Source organism: Oryza glaberrima, chromosome 1, assembly GCF_000147395.1.
Source record: "Oryza glaberrima chromosome 1, OglaRS2, whole genome shotgun sequence".
Lineage (NCBI taxonomy): Eukaryota > Viridiplantae > Streptophyta > Magnoliopsida > Poales > Poaceae > Oryza > Oryza glaberrima.
The window spans coordinates 16,144,556-16,165,140 of NC_068326.1; the positions used below are offsets into that span (position 1 = coordinate 16,144,556).

The following is a 20,585-nucleotide window of genomic DNA, read 5'->3' on the forward strand; positions in this document are numbered from 1 at the left end:
AGGGAATTGTGAATAGAGGGGTGACAATTTCCACGTTGGGGCCATGTCTCCAAAGGATATCTGCCCCAATGCGGCCAGGACAGGTGGGGGTTTCTACCCACGGGTGAGTGGGGATAGGGTAGCATTTCACCTGTGGCCATTGGGAAATCCTATGAGGCCACAAAATTTAAATCACATGAAAATGACCCATTACAAACAAGCCAATTAGAGCCAATATAACGAAGGGCTAGACTAACCTTGTCTCAATCCATCCAGCCAGCCACCACTGTTGTGGCCCCAAACTACGCAGCATCAGGTGTCGGCGTTCCCTCCCCATCTCGCCTAAGCTTCTTTGTCTTGCAACTCATTTTCGAGCATATGTCACACCACGTCGGCATGCCGGCAAGCCGCTAGGTGCCAGAACGGTGTTCCGCCGACCGCATGTCTCCATTTTGTAGCTCGCCGCTGGCTGTTCCCACCTCCCCACGCTCTCTCTCCTCTCCCTCCGGCTGCCGGAAGCTACCGCTCGCTCGGGGGTGCAGGGACCCAGAAGGGACGGGGCAGAGATTGATTTCGCTCCATTCTTCACTTCAAGACCAGGGCCAGGGGCATTCTTATCCAACCCGCCTCCACCCCCGCCCTATTGCCATCCCTAACCGGGAAGGAATGAAGCGTCGACAGCGGCGTAAGAATTCTTTCCATAAAAAGATCTACTATGTTCCTATTGAGCGTTAAGAGGTAACGCTTTATATAAAAGGGACGACTGATTCTATAGCACCGGACATTCACGAGTTCAGATATGCAACATGAAAAATTTTGAACTTCAATAGTATTGAAAACTTATTTCGTTCCTCTATTTAGTATTCCGTCAATAACATAGCATTTCGACAATAACGCCATTACCCTTCCCAGCTTACCCATCTTTCTTCTTCCTCTCCTCTCTCTTCCAAGTGCACATGCAACAGCTAGCTTCTTCCAATAATAATCTTAATCCTTCAGTAGCACTAACTTCAAGAATTTCTAGAGACAGGAAAACCCAGAAACAAAACTTAGATGTTTGGGGCTGTCCCAAGCAGGGCGTAAATAAGTAAAATGTGTTGATGTAGACTTGGAGCAAATTATACACTGCAGGGTTAAGATATTTGTTTCATTTCTATTAAGAAATGGAATCTAGCTTTGCCCTTTAATTTGATTTCAAAAAACTGCATGGTTATTAGACTATGCCAATTGATTTCTTTCTCATAGTGCTCAAATAAATAGAAAAGCAAATCCTGCAGAAGCTAATAATATAAATCATCACTCTTTGCTAGAGCAGCGTGCGCATGCTTCCAAAGCAAATGGGCCTATCGCTATTGAAGTTGATATTTTCCATTTCAACCACAAACGTGAGAAATTTGATTATGGATTTCTTCTTTGGTGTTAAGGCAAACCATCACCCATTGGCAGAGCAATGAGGGTATCCATCAAAATCCAAGATATTGCTCCAAAAGTTCAGCTGCAATGATATAATGAATTTGTAGAACGCATGCACCAAATGAAACTAAATTCATGTAGTCATTCTTAAATTTAACAAGTCGAGCGACCGTGAACACTTCCTCGATCCGATGGAGTCACCTGCTAAAGCTCTTCTTATTATGCTATTGAAGTGTTTAGGTGGAAGGATGGTGTCGGAGGGATGAGCCCCGGTAGATGTGGGGAACCATGACCCGGTAGATGCTCTAGGGCATCTTGGTGTGCTCGGAGCTGTTCAGGGAACACATAATTATAGATGTTCGGGCCTTCTACTGGATAATAGTTCTAGTCATGCGGTCTTACTATTTCATCAAGTAAACAAGCTCTCGAGCAATACATAGATTTTGATGAGATATGAGAGTCAACTTTTTCTACAGAGTTCTAGCTACGCCTTTATACCCTACCACCTCTCTTTTGTACTCTCTGCTAAAAGATATTTTAAACTGTTTACAATCATGAGCATCCTTTATGTCTTTCAAGCCATGTGCCTATGTAGCGGCCGAAGCAACTATCTATGAGACGTCACATTATGCCCACCTGCATAGTCATTGTGATTTCTAAAGCGATAGTAAAAACCTAACATTGGAGATATGATAATCATGCCACAACATGGCAATGCAAAAGCTTGATAGAATCCATAATTAATGCGATGGATAGGCTCAGTAGCCGGTGCACCACATCTGTGGAGACGTGGGACCCATAGGACACGACCCCATTTTTAGACTGGTGGGAGCACCACCATAGCCCTTCCCAGGATGTCGAGGGTTCCTATGGCAAGCCACGTGGAATGAAGGTTCTTTTCCCTCCTTGAAGTAGAACACCCGTCTAGCTCCGAGGAGGGGTGAGGGTGACCTACCTGATCCAACTAGCCATGCTCAAAACACAGCATACGTGGTTGTTCATAGATAGACCAAACTTCGAGAGGCTCATCTCTCACAGAGCCCAATGTTAGTTCTCAAGTAGCCAGCCAACTGGTCCCGCACACCCACGAACATGCCACGTCGTCGTATCCAAGTAGCTCTTGTCCCCCGCCATGGTTCTCGAGTGTTTCGACCTAGTGGTGGAGACAAGGGGGCACGACTAGTGGCCCTCCAAAAGTTTTTTAACACATATAATCACCTCACTAATTAGGTAATTAACCAAAGTAAGTAGCGTATTAGGCCCTTTCCGTATCTAAATCTTAGTTCCGCCTCTGTTTCAGCCTTATCGTGGTTCCGTGGTTTGTGCAACAAGGAGGCACGTGGACCCTCTCACAAGGCTATGGGTTAATGCCCTTCCTAGGAAGGCGCTGGCCCACTGTCTGCACAATGTAATGCCCTTCCTTTGAAACGAAGTGATCTGGCCAAGTAGGGACCACCTTGGCTAACAGGCTGACAGTAGCCCCTAGGACCACATCAAGGTGAGGAGTTACTGTGAGTGCATGCAATCCGGTCAAGGTGTCGCATCCTCCGCACCACGTGGCATTGTTACCACTTTTTCAGAGGGATTTGTGGAGTCCTACCAACAAATACCTAAGACAGATTTCTTCTTCCTTCCGTTCCCCATAGGCAAAACCCTAAGTTCACAAGCTCCCTAAAACCTAAGTCTCGAATCAATTCGGCCGATCTTCCTACCTCTTGATGCCGTGGCTGCAAGGTTGAGGAGTTACGCAACATAGCACCCCCCTCCCCTCTTGCCGAGTCCAGCTCCGCAATAACTACCACGTGCATCCCCAGCCCAAAGAGGTCATCATCTTCTCATTGTTCCTTCTAGTGGGGCTTGTTCCCCCGTTTTTGAATTCTTGCTGGCGATCCTAGTTTACTACAAGATCCAGCTTCTCCACCTGACATCAAACTCCACTGTCATCCTCATGACATTCATATACTTGTTTGAGATGTTTGTGGGAGTGGCATCGAGCATGGCTACGTTTTAACAGTTCTTCATCCTATGGTGGCTACCTAACTCGTCGTTGATTGGGTGTTGCTACTTCCAGCTCCGAGACAATACCATCGACTGGTACATCTCTGCGCCAATCAACTCCAAGTGGGAGAACTTGCATCAAAATTGGTTGCACCTAATTTGGTGAAGTGCCCCGGTGCTTCAAGTTGTTGACCCTGCACGCTATCACCCAAGATTCGTGGAAGGACCTCCAGTCGTTGACACACTCCGGAGCATCGGATTGATCGGACCCATGGTCCTAGGAAACGCACTTCGTCGTTGGCTCAGTATCTTGCGCAAGACAAAATACTTGGCAGCATACACCGCACCCACGTCGACAACAATGACAACATCCCCCCTTCTCATGTTTTTGTAAATTGGGATGGGCTGTTGACACCGATGTCCGTCGACACCGTCACACTATCACCTAGGTTGCGCCCCTTGTGAGCTTGTGAGCAGGTCACCATCATCAGGGTAAGTTTTATTGTTAAAAACCTATTGACCTTCATGGTCTTTTTGATCACTAACTGAAAATTTCATGTGCAAGGGCGTCCAATTCTAGATGCCTTTGGGCCAGCCCATCGGGTCCACTACATGTCGATTTCTATCCTGGAGGCCTTCACTGGTGCCGCCACCTCTTCCCCTACTACTGGGCACTTAACGACCATCAACAACACCCCCACACTTATCCTTTACTCATTCCTAAGTAAAGCTAATAGAACTTAGTAGAGCAAAGACTTCCTGTAACGATGCAAATATACGAAGTATTCCAAGCCATACTTGTACCTGTGAACTTTTGAAGTTTCTACCGTGTCATCTTGGGTGGTTGAAGAATAGAACAACCTTGATTCAATTCGCCTTTACTTCCTCTACTTGAATTACCTTTACTCCTCAATTGACTCTCTCATAACACTCATTGTATTTAATCCTCACCAAGGAATTGATGTTGTCTTTTGTTATCCTACATTTCTTTATGTAGAGCTCAGGGTAGAGAATAAGAATGGCATATTTGCATCAAACATTTTGTAAAGTCAAAAAGTAGATTCAAGAAGAATACTAATCATACAACCATGATCAAGCTTCTGCACATGTGTGTGGAAAGGAATATGTATGTGCAAGGATGGGAAAAATGGAATGATGACTCATTTTTGTATGATTCTCCTCCCTATACTTTATTTAGAGAACCTAGCTATTTTATATATCTTTTTTTTTCATCATGCTCGAGAATATTTTGTCTCCTTCTCATATGAGCATTTGTTTTTCTAACAAGAGTCTCAACCATTTGACCAAACTCAAAATGATATAAGCAGCATATGTATAAGGTTTATAATGAAGATTGACATATGGCTTTGGTAGGAATAAAACATTAATTAGGAGTAGGTAAAATTATATCTTTTTTTATAAAATTCCCAAGGGTTCAATCAGAAGAAAGCAAGGGTCATTTTAACAGGTGACCTCTCATTTACCAATCACTTAGATGGCATGTGTTCCTAATGATATATGTTCACAAGCACAAGGTATCATGCGAGGAATAAAAGAGTATGCAAGACATTTGCAGGCAAGTTATATACTCTAGCTAGAATATCTAAGCTCATTTTAAAAGTTGAGTTTAATTTTCAGATGTGTCCATGATAGGAATTATCAAACTCAAAAGTTAGGGAGATGAGAGGATAAACATGCAAACACACTCGTGGGGGTTTGCACAGGGAGATTGTGGTCTTGTGAGATGCATGGCATCCTTGGAAACCCGTCTCCAAGAGAGTTTGGTGGAGGCAGTCGTCCTTGGTCTGACCAACGATGGGCAAGAGGCCTGGCTGCCATCCCAGGCTGCCAACATCAGGAATGAGCCTCTACTCAGGGTATCCTTTGAGGATATTTCCAACATGCCTAGGTCGCTCTCGATGCACTTGGAGCACAACCTGGTTTCTCGCAAGATGATACGGACGAGAAGTATGCCATGTTGTTCGGGAGGGTGACCGAGGCTTTAGAGAGGATTCCGGCCACCATGGACTAAAATAAGGAGTGTCGCTTTGTGACTGAGGCTGCGATGGAATACATTTTCGCTGGTTACTTTAGCCGCAACTTGGACTTCAACTTCTAGCTAGTGGAGGAGGGTATCCAGGTAGCCAGGTGGTACATTCCTATGCTCAGGCGATAGTCAAAGATCTCAACATTGGGCCAACCTCCGCCCTACCATGCATGCACCACACCGCTAGAGTAGAAGATCCAAGAGTGACAAGTGGTTAAGCCCTTCAATAGATCATAATCAACATTTAAGACCTATCTCCTTTCATGGTAATGTCGTTGTACAAGGATTTTACAATAGGATACATGTATAAAACTCCCACTCCCACTCCCCCTCCAATCTCTCATGTCAAACCCCACCTCCGCCCCCCTCTCGATGCAGGGCACCTTTCGTGCAGTTTCATCCCCATCTCTCCTCCTCACTAGATGATGTGGTGTGTTGGCTACGACGAGCAGGACAGCTCTGACATGAAGGGAGGCGGCTGAGGTGGCTTCAAGTCTAGGCAGCTTTGACGGCCTTGGCTGCGATGACAAGTGGTCATGATGGCTTCGATGTTGCCGGCTATGGCGGTCGGCTACAGGGGAAAGTGCCCAGTACAGCTATGGCGACCTCAGATGTGGCCTTGAGTGGTTGGGACAACTTCGGCTGTGTGGCTACGTTGATCCGGATCTTGTTGCGTGGCAATGTGGATGGCATTGGTGTTCCCTCCGATGTATCGACCCGGTTGGCCATTATCGTCGCAGCCATGCTTCTATGTGAGTAGCGACATGGGTGACGCCTGTGGGCACCCCATACCTTCCTGGAGGCGATGTTGGGATGCCCAATCCCTCATTTGTGTCATGGGTAGACTGTCCGGGTGAAAACCTTGTTTTGGATGTCCAGAATAGTGATGGATTCATTATGTCACAACTTCTTGAAGACATCGTATTGGAGGTTCTCTGATGGTGGGATATTCCAGTGGCGTTGTCCCCATCGGACGGGTTCGATGGCAAAGGTGCTAGTAAGATCTGGTGAATGAGAAATCTACGGCTCAGATACTATCTGATGTTTTATTCCACTTTGGTTCAACATTGGTTAGTCGATGGTAATATAGGAGTGAAATTCAATCGACAAAGGATTGGTTGCTGGTTTTCGGATAGTCTGCTTTTCTGGTTTGAGGAAGACAAGAAATACATATAACTTGTAATCCGTTGGTAGAGACAAAGGTTATGCATACCCTAACCAACTATAGATATAGAATTATGTCTTTAAGGTGGTATTCTTGGTAGTTTTCTACTACCTCCGTTTCAGGTTATAAGACTTTCTACCATTGCCCACATTCATATAAATGTTAATGAATCTAGGCACACATATATATCTAAATTCATTAACATATATATGAATATTGGTAATGTTAGAAAGTCTTATAATATGAAACGGAGAAAGTAGTTTATACTCAAGCTATAATTTTGTAATTCGCAATTATTCGACCTGCAAACACATAATAATTGATTGCAACTTCTACGAAGTAAAGGCCAGAATGAATTCCATTATGTTAAAAAACATATTTGCAAAACAGGGCATCTGACCATTGTTCCATGCATTTTGCCATATACCTATAGTAAAGTTCGTCACACATTTGAATCTATGACGTGGAAGAGAATTTTATTTGATGAGCAATTAACGAAAGGACAACACCTATGACTAGAAAAGTTTTGCTATATGCCTAATTGTACTGAACATACGGTTGCTAGCTAGAATGTTTCTAAATGATTTCGAGGCTTTGAGCTATATACATCTTCAAATGAATTGAAGTCCCAATTTCAGTATATGCTAAATACTTGATGCATGTCCAGAGAAGAATCACATGGACGGTGTCACCTTTTCTATTCATAAATGTACACCTAAATCTTCCTGCTTCTCTTGTATTTGTATGTGTTGAACTTCAATCTCACCAGAAACTGAATTGGTGGGGAATGGATCTGAAAGGTTAACTTTTCTGAAAGCCAAGTAGATCAGAGCAGCAATATAGGCTGCCATGAAAGGGAAAACAAGGCTGCTAATTATTGCATTAACAACCCTTGGAAGGTCGCTATGAACAAGCCAAGCGACAAAGCTAGTACAGAAGAAATAAATATTGATTCCAATAATCACCAATGACAGTATCCACGCGATTCGGATAATCTACATAAAAGAGTAAAATTCCCAAGAGTTGAGAAGAATGAGTTCAATTTGATGACAAATGTATGCCATTTTAAGACAACACAGGGAATAATGAAAACTATGGTGTTATTGAGGAAGTAAAAGTTATTCTATGCAATAATGCAAATTATGTTGAAGATTTCCGATTATCTAGTAATTAAATGGAAATAATTCTTCAAGTAACTGTGATTCATTTGAAGTAAAACCATTGTCTAAAAATATGGATGCAGAATATAATAACACAACAAGAAACGTTACTACCTTGAAATTACTCTCACTCTAGAATTTGAACCATAAGTATATACTCCAATGTTTACTGAAACACCATGCTATGAGGTAATTTTACAAATTGAAAGCTCTAACATAGTAACATGCATTCGTGATCAGCCTACAGTTCTAGTTGAGATTTCAAATCTCATATATTCACTCTTACAATGGGATATATGTAACGCCCATGTTCCAACATGCACATGAACCTAGACTTGATACACCAGAACTCTACACATGGATAGCCATATAGTAGTTCTTAGACTATCATAACAAAGTAATTAAACTATATGTTGCTACATTTGGTCCCTAGTTGATATAGTGTTTCATTCTAAGAGTATAACTATGAAAGAATTACCCATAAATCATTTTGATATGAATGAAAGACATAGATTTGCAAATATATTTCAACCATAGAGTATCAGACAGGGAAGAACCAACAATCACCACTGTCTACCAACTCCATTTTATGCAAATAAAGATATACCTGGCTGGAACTAGAATCTAACATTATTTTTTCTTTCTGTTGCCATCTATACACTAGCTCGTATTTGCACCCCTTTTCTAAAAAGCATTGGCATGTTATTAAGTGGAAAAATATATTATATATATGAGAGATGCTAATTATTATTTATCCAATGATTTTATGGTTTACATGTTGGCACATAAAAATAGCAGCAGGGACATCAATTTATCAATAAGAGAAGCTGGGGAAATATTGTGTGTCAAACTCAATGCAAAGTGGACACTGAGGAAATGGGGGTATGTGCACAAAAGAAAAATGTTCATGAAAAGGGGACTATCATGCTTATAGCTTCTATTTACAACTGTTTAGAAAAGAGTCTGCTAATTAGTGTTTTTTCCCAGCACAAACTACTTTAGAGTTGTATAGTTACCAGTGGTAAGTAAGGTGTATAAGTTATTTACATATGTACAGCAATAGCTGGTCACAAAAGTGAAATGAACTGTGTAAGTGGCAGTGGGGAGGTTGAAGAAATTTGGTTGGTCAAGGCCAACCCACTGCACTGTATTCCTTTCCATGAGTGCTTATTTGCCCTTGGCACATTCACATGTGGAGCTTGGACCCACATGTAACTGAGAGAATGAGGGACGTGCATATCAACTTTTAGGGGCAAATAAGGTTCTAACATTTTGGTTTTTTATTGTTCCATCTGTAACTTTTAGATGCCCTGGTAAGAGTGTATCATACAATAATTTGTAGTGTACGATCCTACATACATCTAGCACAAAAATATCTTTTTTCTTAATTTACAATTATCCGCTAACATACATAAGGGCATTTAGATTTCTTGTAAAAGATATTTTTCATGTTATATATATATCATAAATTCTCTAGGACATAATTATATATACAAACTAAATGAAAGTTATGTAATGGAAATGGACTATGATCGTGTCCAAAATGACTAGTATAACCAAACAGATAGAGTATGTCATAAACAAATTGAATAGTAAAAACTGTTTTAGCAAGCTTACAGATGTTGCATTCTTGTATGGTCCTATATTTGTGCAGCTGCTACTGAATTTAATGAGTGGAATTAGAGCAAACGGCAGCACAAATGATAGTACAATCTGCATCACAAAAAATCACATTACAAAACATATCATAATTATTACACTCGTTTAATCTATGGATTTTAAAGTTCCTATTAGTGAAATATAATATGTTTTATTCAACATTGTTTGAATTTTTGTGTCATTGTGCCTATACCTAGCTTATGTTAGTTGATAAGAAGAGATTATCAAGAGAAATTACCGCAGCTATGTTGATAATTCGATGCACTCGTAAAGTACCACCAATGCTGCAAATTATCAAACTAGGTAATAAGGTGAAACAAGGAGCAACAAGATATATGATGCACTTTCTCATTCCGGAGAAGCCCTGTAACAACATTTGGTAAATCTTGCATGAAGAAATTTAGGGAGGAAACAAATACAGAAAATCCCCATTTGGATACTGATATGAAACTAGAGCTTGGCCAGATTGCTATCTATTACCAGTTGTAACTAAATATTTTAACACAGAAGTTACATTTCAATTTTTCTAAGCAAAGTTACATTTCAAATTCAGTAGGCATGCAATTAGCTCGAAATATTATTTGGTAATATTGAGATGATACATCTTCTGAAGGTATGTACTACTAGGTTTGTCCTTGAGGCCCTAATCTAATCTACTCCAGTAATTAGGTAAATGTACCTGCATGATGTATTGGCCAGCATAACTCGTAGCCACCATGCAGCTCTGTCCAGAAACTAATAAGGCCACACCATACACAGTTGAACTTGATTTTCCCAAAATATTCTGCATCACAAACATATCAAAGATAGAGAATGAGGAAGAACTAGTAAAATGGTACACTTTACTAGTTTAGGTTTCCGTTTATATAATTTTGTGGCCTGGTGTTTCCTTTTAGTTGTGAAACATGTATACAGTAAGATTACTGCATGTATTGCTACACGTTCAGTATTGCTATTTAGCTCCACAATACTAAAATACTGTCAGAAGTCAGAACCCCCTAAGGCTTATAGTTTTCAAATGTAAGGTCAATGACATCCTAAAAGTGTTCTATTGAATACAAACCTTGAGTAGTACATAAGTTGAATTCAATGTTAGACTGCTGCACGTGCTTGTGTCGGCAAATGAGAGATTGTTGGTACATATAGTACCAGATATTGATACAATAGCGACATTTACAAGTAGTGCAATGAACAGAGCTAATGCATTCTCAAGCAAGAAGAATGTAGAAGCATCCTGCAAGAAAGTGAATTCAAATTATATTACGAAGAAATAATGACTGTTTGAACAGAAATATAAAGAGCTAGAAAAAGGGAAAAAAAAAACCTCCTTTTGAGGATTGTCATAGACTTTCTATAGAATACTGAAATACTGAAATTATTAGGTAGAGTTCATTGTACTTAAAAATAGAGTTTTTCATGTTATATATGCTTATTCATTCATGGTTGAAATTCCTCAATAATAACATGAAAGTAAACGAAAACTTTTGTTCAAATATGCTATGTCTCATACGAAAATGAATAATCTAGAGGTACTGGTATAGAATTATAGCCCATATACTAAGGGGCACTGGACAGACAAAATCAACATCAGTTTAGAGAAAAAAGTAAAAAGAAGTAGCCTATTCCAGAGGTTAAAAATTAATTTTAATTTTAACATAAAAAATATCCTTTTACCTTGCGTCCTTTGGAAGTATATGGCATTTTTCTCGTTAGCACCAAAGAAGAATGTAGGAAGAGATTATGCCTAATGTTATAAAAGAACAGAGCAAGTTAGTGAAATATACCTTTTGCTTTTCATCTGACGGGGTAGCCACAATAATACCTTTTAAAGAGTGTGAAAGACCTTTCAAAGGTTTTTTTTTTATATAACAGATATATAACTTTTAAATTAGTAAAACCTGAATTATAATCGTTAACTAATTGAAAAAAAAATGAAAATAATGATGTACAGCTAAAAAGTAGTGGCAATGAAAAAGAAAATTCATTTGAATTTTCAGAGACAAAAGTATAATCATAGTTCTAAGATAATCATTAAAATCATTTAATGTGGGAGTGATACTTACGGAACAACAAGAGAACCAAACATAGCAACCGCATCTGAAGTAGAATAATCCCCTTTGGGCCTTGGGATAAAAAGCCCCTCAATTACCCCACCAGCAGGAGGATTAACTTTGCCAAGTTCCATAAAAAAGCAAGTAGCCATCACCAACATAAGAACTGATATAGTGAACTCCATTTTCCGAGCCTACAAATTAAAAGGATGATATGCATGTCAATCTGCTGGCTGATACAATCTAAAACATATTTTACCTTTCATAATGTTAATAAGGTGGAAATAATGTACAAAAACTATATACCAAAAAAAAATGTGTGATCTCTCTCTCATCGAAATTCCCATTCATTCAACTATCTGAAATGAATGCCAGTATTATTTATCTCAGATAGTATATAGTTATTTCGGACAGTAGAATGAATGGGAATATTTTGTATATATTTTTTAGCAGAAATTATTTTAAGTACAATTTTGCATATTCCATTAGTGAATGTCCACTTCTCACACATACCATTTATTTTTGTGAGATCAGGTTTATGCCACTTCTATCAAGCCACATTTTGCTTATGCCATGGAGGTTCTGGCTGATTCAGTCAAAAACCATTGTCTGTCAACTGACTATTTTGCCACTGTCTTCTGCAGTGTATTTTCTCCCTCATCTTCTTTCACATTCTCTACGCTCGCATCAGCTTTCTCTTCCTCCACCTCCACCACCAGTCAACGCTGACAAGTTCCTCCATATTTGGATGCTTCACAGCACAATGGCGTTATCCTCCATTTTCTCCATCCTTCAAGGAAAAGGTCCTGGCTAATGCAGGTGGAGAGGGAGGAAGCAGAAGATTCACGGAGGGCAGTGATAGTGCAGGCTGATGAATGTGAGGAAATGTGGCTTGATGGAAGAGTAGAATCAACAAGAAGTCACAAGAATTAGTGACAAATATGAAAAGTGGACATTCACCATTGACAAAATTTTCCTTTACTTTTTTCCTGAAAATATCATATTTAGTGAGCTCCTTAATTGTGTTTTTTTATTGAGTAAATTACACTAGCGGTCCTTAAACTTGTAACGAGGTTTCACTTAGGTCCACGAACTTGCAAAACGAGCATCGAGATCTCTAAACTTGGTTTAATGTATCATCCTGGTCTAAAGCCTCGTTTGACCGTGGTCTTGCCTACGTGGCATGCCACGTGGACGATGACATGGATTTTTTTTTATTTTTTCTCCCTTCTTCCTTCTTTTTTTCTCCCTTCTGCCGCTGACAGCCTGTCAGGGCCTCACTACTCTCCCCTCCTCTCTATCCTCTCTCTTCGGCCAATTAAGTGAGACCAGTGTTGTGGATAACGGTTGGTACGGCTGTTATATTCGGACGTCAAAATGGTGGCGCTGACCTCTCCGTCACGTTTTAGCAAAACGGTGTACATTAGTCATTTCAGGATGTATAATCACCATCATTAGCGACTAATCGGCCGTATCCGACTAATCGGCCGAATAAACGGGCCTAATCACGTGACAAGGCAAGCCCAGCCAGGCCACGATAACTATACTGGCCCATTAGTTATGTAACCTAGCACTATATAGCTAGCAGAACGTCGTTTGCAATCCCAAAATCCTCGCAGCTCATTCCTACCGCTACAACCTGCAAGTCTATGGTTAGTTCTTTTCATCTAAACCTCTTTCAAATCCAATCTACCATATTTTTATGTCGAGTTAATGTCATGTTATCCTTATTTTTATTTAAGAATAGTAGGTATATATGTAGTTATATGCATTTATCTGTCAAAAATAATAAGCTATTATGATTTATGAGTTATGTACATATATTTGTCCAAAACATTAAATTTCCGTCAAATTCCAATTATTCGTCCGTACTCCGATTAATCGTTTAGCGGTACCCTCTCCGTCCGACATCCGTATTCCGACATCCACAACACTGAGTGGGACGGGCGGCCGGCGACCGAAGCGGGTGACGGGCGGATCGAAGCGGGGCAGCCGGCCGGCGAGGTTAGCTAGGGGGCGGGTAGGCCGGCGGCGGCAACGGCTTCATCTCCGCCACCGAGCTCGCGCGCTCCATGGCCAACACCTCCCCCGGCACGCACGGCCGCAGTCGGCGACCCCTCCCCGGGCGTGGTCGGCGACACCTCCCCCCGCATGCCCGCGCTGCTCCTATCCTCTCCGGCCGCCGCCCGTGTACGCACACCGCTCCTCTCCTCCCGTCGGCCGGCGCCCGCGCACACGCGCCGCTCCTCTCCTCCCACCGGCCGGCTCCCGCGTGCCGCTCCTTTCTCGTCGGCCACCCCGCCCGTCGCCGCTTCGGTCGCCGGCGAAAGTGAGGGAAAAGTGAGGTAAGAGAGGCCCTGCCAGTACCTGTCAGCGGCAGAAGGGAGAAATTTTTTTTAAAAAATCCATGTCATCGTCCACATGGCATGCCACGTAGGCAAGACCACAGTCAAACGATGATTTGGACCAGGATGATACATTAAACCAAGTTTAGAGATCTCGATGCTCGTTTTGCAAGTTCGTAGACCTAAGTGAAACCTCGTTACAAGTTTAAGGACCGCTAGTGTAATTTACTCTTTTTTATTTTATAAGCAGAGAAAAATTCTTACCCCATATCCTTGTAACCCGAGAATTAGGAAAGTGCATGCCCCACATGCTAGGACACCGGCCCAGAAAGGGATGTGGAGTAGCATGTTGTAGGCTAAAGCAGTTCCTAAAACTGCACAAAGACCACAGAAAGCACCATGAACCTTGAAGAATTTAAATACAGAAGATAAAACTGTAAAGTTCTGTAAGATTTATAAAGGAGAACTGTAGTGTATAGTGCAGATCTTGTAAGCCTATGTCAAGAAATAGATTATAAAAAATGTGATCAAGATAGATAAGTTAACTGGCACACAAGAAAATAACTCCCACCAGTTACATAAACATGTTATCTTGGACATTGACATGGTCTCCATAGTGCAACATTAGATGGTAATTTCTAATACAATATATTTATTATAAACCAGCAATATAATACTATAAGGAACTTTCCACAACAAATCTATTTAGAAAGAAATATGACAATTTAAAGTTTTGAAAGTTTGACTTAGCACATGTCCAAATTGATTTATGTGACCAGTGGGAGTATTTGATTAAGAAATAAAGCAAGATAAACACATGGAAACCCTATACTGTGAGAGTAACATTCTCATAAACCACACTATTGGTGTTTCTATCTTCAAAATATAATTAGAGTTATATGCAATAATCATCAATATTTTAGATAATGGAATATTTTATTATCCCGGCCACTGCACCCAGAGATGGACAAAGCCATGATCACTTATTTACAAGTTTTCCATGCCAAGAGGAATAAACCAAACATAAAGCAACATGCTACAGATGTTGATGAAACACAAAATTTCAGTTCGCTTACAACCTATTGCTCAACCACCAGCCGTAGTTATTGAATAGCTCTATTAAATTTATAATTCAATAAAACAAACTCTGCACAAGGAAGTTCATTCAAAATATTAACCTAATTTATGGATTACCCCCATGGTTTATACATGGACAACAAATATGCTGTAAAAGAGGATACTGTTTTTCCAAGTAACAAGTAAAAATAGTATTTCAACTTTTATAGAAAGCAAAGACAAACAACAAATACTGATACATACCTCCTGGTATAGTGGCAGCAATAACACCAAGCTCTGCTAGTAACCATAGGCAGTACTTGACATACTTTGGATATTCACCCATGCACAACTCAGCGAGGTGCCTTCCTACAATATATTTATATGGTAAGTTTCATAGAACATGTATTTTTGTCACCAGCTTGATAATATGGGTAGTTAGTTTCACCTGTAATGATACCCAAATTTGCTGCCAATGATTGTACAGTCAACACAAATATGAACCCAAATAGGAGTACCCATAGCAACTGAAAATTTTAAAAATGAATGAAGGAGAAGTGAGATGGCAAATCTACAATCAATTGACAAAAATGTATAACATAATATTCCACAGAAATTTTGAGAGCTTTATACCGAATATCTGTGGCTGGATCCAGCTACCAAATCAGTCTGCACTGTTCCAATTTTCAAAGTGAAGTAGTTCAATATATTAGTACTAGAAAAAGAAAACGGTGGTATATGAGCATGTCCTGCCTAGGAATTCTAGTGGTATCCATCCATGTTCCTTGATCCTATTGTTGAATTTACCAAAGCCATTTATGACTTAAAAATGTCTTTTTCTCACCATGCATGGATGGATGGACACAGAGGGTGAGCAGAGACAGGCATAGTTCTAGTCCAAGGAAGATTGAAGGACAAAGGGGACTTACAGTTACTAGGATCAAGGTATGCGATGGAGATAACAAATCCAGGACCAACATGTGCAAGAAATCTCTTCCAAGTGGGTGCCTGCTCTCACAGATATAAATTACTAAATGGACTCAAAAAGTTCTGAAAAAAAAAGTTGCATGTTGCAGTATTTACAACTTAAATATTTTTTCCCTGGTGGAATAAAGTTCAATTGTCTTGTAATAGATGGTTTTACACTGTTTTAAACATTAGTTTTTCCCTAACCAGTTAATCTTTTATGTAGGTAATGCATATATCAGAGAACTACAAGTGAAATATTTTTCTAAAATTTGGAAGACATCTAATTTTAAAAATTCAAGAATTGTTTGATCCTTGAGCTAGATTGCCACATTAGAGCCATGTTAATCAAAGCAACTCTAAATTTGGGCCAAAGTTGAAAACTGAATGAAATACAAGTTCAAGGGTATATACTTCATGGTTTTGAAGTTTACGATCGATAATTGTTTAACTCTATGAAAGATCATGATAATAAAATGGTTTTTTTCTTTTCTTTCTTTTTTCTCGAAAACGTAGGAGAATTGTGTTTCATTTCATTAAGGGGAAGAAAAAACAAAGTAGAAAATATTTACAAAGTAGGAGGACCCGAGTCCTCCCACCGAGACCCACGCACCCAAGACCACACCGAGGAGCGCTAACTGCCTAGGTTAGCCATCCCACTGAGGAGCTTTTGAAGTGCCAAAGCTCCTGCGGAACACCAAAGATTACTCTTGTTTTCTACCACTTGCAAGACAGAGACACCCTCGCAATTTTTGTTGAACCCATGTTATAGTAGGGGTGAACTGTACTTTTGCGGCACTAAATAGAGAAAAGAACATGTCACTGACAAATGACGGTATAAAAGGAAAGAAAAGCCATTGTCTGATATTATATTGTGAAATTCATGTTCGTCAATGGTATTTTGTAGAACACAACATTTGTTGATAGCATATTGTAGAACAAGTCATAATACAAAGTCAGCTACACCAACGTGAAAGGAATGACACTAAAATCTCAACTCGGCAATACGCGAGTGAGTTGAATTGGCTTACTCCTAAATTTTTTTTTGGGGAATACGGCTTACTCCTAAATTGAAGCCCAAGAGAAACATGCCTAACCGATGTCGGTTGATAATCATTATTGCAAGAAAACATCCTTGCCAACTACTCGAAGAATAATCAAACCATGGCAAAACTAAGTAATATACCACAAAAAGGGTCTATTATTTTGTAACCAGACGAAGAGATGATACGATCTACGGTCGAGCCAACAGATTTCCTATACAAAATATTCTAGCAAAGCCAAAAGTCCTCATTGTTATCAGAAATTTTGATTAGTGCCTGTTTCTATCCCCGTTTGAGGAAAAGTCTGTGCTAATTTTACAAAGCAGAGTACATAGAGATCATCAACCGTACATATTCATTTCAGAAATCAATCAAACGGATATTCCTCAGATGTCTGAATCGGCTGAGGCAATCGTGCTACACATGGTTTGCTTCCTACTTGTGCGAACAGCAGGAGAGAAGAAGAAATTGACAGCAGGCAGCCTAGCAGAGGAGGAAGAAAGGAAGAAGAACAAACTAACCTGGACATCGCCGTGCAGACCGCCGTGTTGCCGCGACGGCGAAGCCCCTGCGGCTGCGGCGACCTCAATCTCAATCTCGTCCCCGCCACCGCCGCTGCCGCCACCGACGGCCGCGACCCTCCCGCTACCGTTCACCCTCCCGTGCTGCTGCTGCTGCTGCTCGTGCTCCCTCCCGATCTTCGCCCCCTCCTCCATTGCTCTGTCTCAGTAGCGCAACTAGTGGTGGTGGTGGTTGACCATTAACCTGAACCTGGCGAGGCCAGCACCAGCTCCGGTTGCCGCAAGAAAAGCAGCAGCTGCCTGCATGCAATACGGGTCAACTCCGCGATCCCTCTGCATATCTGTACTTCTCCCAACGTACACTCGGTGTATTCGAGATGCGACGCAAGCATCGAGGACGAAAGTCGTCGGCTTGGGGGCAGGAACAGCACTCACCTAACCCATTCCCTCTCTCAAAACCCCCTCCAACCCAAACAAATGCCCATTGTTTAATGCCCGCCGATGGCCTCCCGCTTCCGACGTACAGCTCCCCTTGTACGGCATGATGCGGAATTGCGGATTACTGGTGCAATCGACGGTACGGATCGAGGTGGTGCGTCAATTGGATATTTGGATTGCGGAGGAGGCTGACAGCGACCGGATCCGCGGGGTCCATTGGGAGCGCCGGTGGGTGCGCGGTGTGCGTCTCTCACAGCTGGACAAGGCCGCGACAGCCGGCCGGGCGACGTACGGCAGGCAGTCCGGATCAGCTTCTTGCTCTGCTGTGGATAGAATATAGATAGGGATCGCGACAACCACTTGAGGACAAATTGTAAACGCCAAAAATTTACAAATGCCGTCGATGTCTTCGGTCTCTCTAGAAATCTCGGTGCTCTATATTGATAATAGTTAAAAACAATCTGAACCATTATCTGAAGCGTTCAGATTTTCTTTTCTACCACCATCCCACTTAACTGTAGTAGAAATGTTTAGGGGCATAATTGTCAAAAAAAAAGTTACGGAGGGGTAAAATCATCCTTTAAAGTTGACTAAACTTAGCACTTCCCCTCAATCAGCCGTCGCATCCGCCACCGATGCCGAGCATCCGGTGCCTAGTGTCTCCTCCCCACCAACGCCTCCACCACCAAAAAATTGCTTATCGTACCCATTCGTGTTAGGACGCTTGATCAAGGCGCATGCCCGATCTCCACTTCGTGTAACCAAACCGGTTAAGTCATGTATAACTTATCTGGACTCCATGCCATTTCACGCACCGGATATTCGAAGTGTTTCCAAAAAACAAAACAGAATTTACTGCAGCAAAACAAAACTGCAAAAAAGGAGACCACATCTGCGTAAGGGTAAGGAACCAATTTTGGCGAACCATCTGACACCGTACGTTATGCACGCGCACCGCCTCGCTAGGACAGGCCAGGCGAGCGAGTGTGCGCGTGTGTTCCCCTTGTTCTCTCCACCTCACATGCCTCAAGTAGCTAGAAGAGTATCCTTCCTTATAAGGAGATTTTCCTCTCCTAGAATGAGCAAGGTGGTACTAAACTCCCCATGCATGCCATCCTATGAGGTGGGCTTTTCTGATTTTCCAATGAATTAATCTTCGAATGGGCTAAGGCCCATCTATTAATTCCAACAACCCCCCACCAAATCTAAAAAACCCACTGAAATTTGCCTTTTTCAATGTATTGTTTATATACCAGCGGTTCGATGGAGATCAATTAAGGTTGAATATCCACCTAAAACTCCAAGCTACACTTACTCACAACTTGAACAATGGATTACGCCTTGAAGCAAGGCTTATACAAGCAAGTTTCACTCAGAGTCTTATCTGGTATTAGACCGTCAGTCATAGTACAAAAAAACTGGACCGGACCGGCGGTTGAACCGGGAATAAACCAGAGCCGGCCACCTTGACGGCTCAGTTATGCTAAAAGACCGCCCCTGCAATCGAACCAATAAAAAACCGTGAACCGGCCGGTTTTTGCTTGAACCGGTGAACCGGTGGCAGGTTTTAAAGTATCGAACCGGTTTTTATTTTTCCTATGGCAGTATGACATGATGAATTTATTATGTTACCACACCACATTTATTTTTTTATGTTGTGACCATGTAATAATAGATATATTGGTTTATTTATGCATATTTTCACCAATTTGTGATGGTTCTATATTAAAAATAATGAAAATCAAATATAATAGTAATAAATAAAAAACCAGTGATTCAACCGGTGACCGGTGAACCGACAGCCCAAGCGGGTTGTCCTCCGGTCCATTTTTTGTTACTATGATGTCAGAAGAATACCCCTTGGGTGGAGCGTATAAGTCATATTCTCTGGTCTCTTAGTAAGCTTACTAGAAGATTCACCCAAAATCTCCATAGACTGCGACCAACAGTCAATCTCACAAAGGTGCATTCTTTCAAGAAAGCTCTGCAGGATAGCATCTTCGTTAATTAAAGCCAACAAAACTCATCACGACATAGCCAACCTGTCTTGCAGCTCATGAGAGTACATGCATCTTCACTTAGTTAACTAATAGTCTGTTTACAAAACCTCCATGAAATAGCACCACTACCTAGTGTAAAACATATCCACTAGGTGCCAAGTTTCTCTCTTTGGCAACCTTGTGAGGCTTGCAAGGTTGCTTTGATTGCACACAATAATGACACTTAGAACCTTTGACAATAGAGAACTTAGAAATTAAACACATACCGAAAAGCCGAGACATCAAGCCAAATTTAATATGACATGAACGTGAGTGCCGAACATTAGCCTCATCATCCACACTGCCACAAATATGGTTCACAGACTTATTGCAGAAATCAGAAAGGGAAAATCGGAACAGGCCTCCGCACTCATAGCCTTTCCCAATAAAATATTCAAGTTTAGACACGACTACTTTATTAGACTCAAATACCAACTTAAATCCGTCTCTACGTAGACGGGAGCCACTAACGAGATTCCTGTCGATAGTAGGAACATGTTGTACATTTTTCAGCTGCACGATCTTTCCCGAAGTAAACTTCGGATCTACCATGCTAACACCATGAACAAAAGCATGTGACCCATTCCCCATTAGGACGGCAGAATCCCGTGCGACCTGATAAGAAGAAAACAATGAAATGTCAGTAAAAACATGTACATTAGCCCTTGTATGAACCTACCAGTTAGTAGACTAATTAACTAAAAA

The 20,585-nt window shown here is 41.2% G+C and overlaps 1 protein-coding gene across 1 annotated transcript; it reads right to left on the bottom strand.

Moving 5' to 3' along the window:
- Positions 1-6,932: 6,932 nt before the first annotated feature.
- On the bottom strand, positions 6,933-18,069 carry LOC127772195 (metal transporter Nramp4). The gene is made up of 13 exons (XM_052298201.1): positions 17,404-18,069; positions 15,803-15,881; positions 15,507-15,547; positions 15,322-15,400; positions 15,138-15,242; positions 14,082-14,191; positions 11,485-11,666; positions 11,096-11,165; positions 10,485-10,655; positions 10,101-10,205; positions 9,660-9,785; positions 9,380-9,475; positions 6,933-7,597 (listed from the first exon to the last, which is right to left on the bottom strand). Exons 1-13 carry the CDS (start codon positions 17,596-17,598, stop codon positions 7,304-7,306), a joined length of 1,653 nt encoding a protein of 550 aa, XP_052154161.1. The 5' UTR covers positions 17,599-18,069; the 3' UTR covers positions 6,933-7,303.
- Between the last annotated feature and the right edge of the window lie 2,516 nt (positions 18,070-20,585).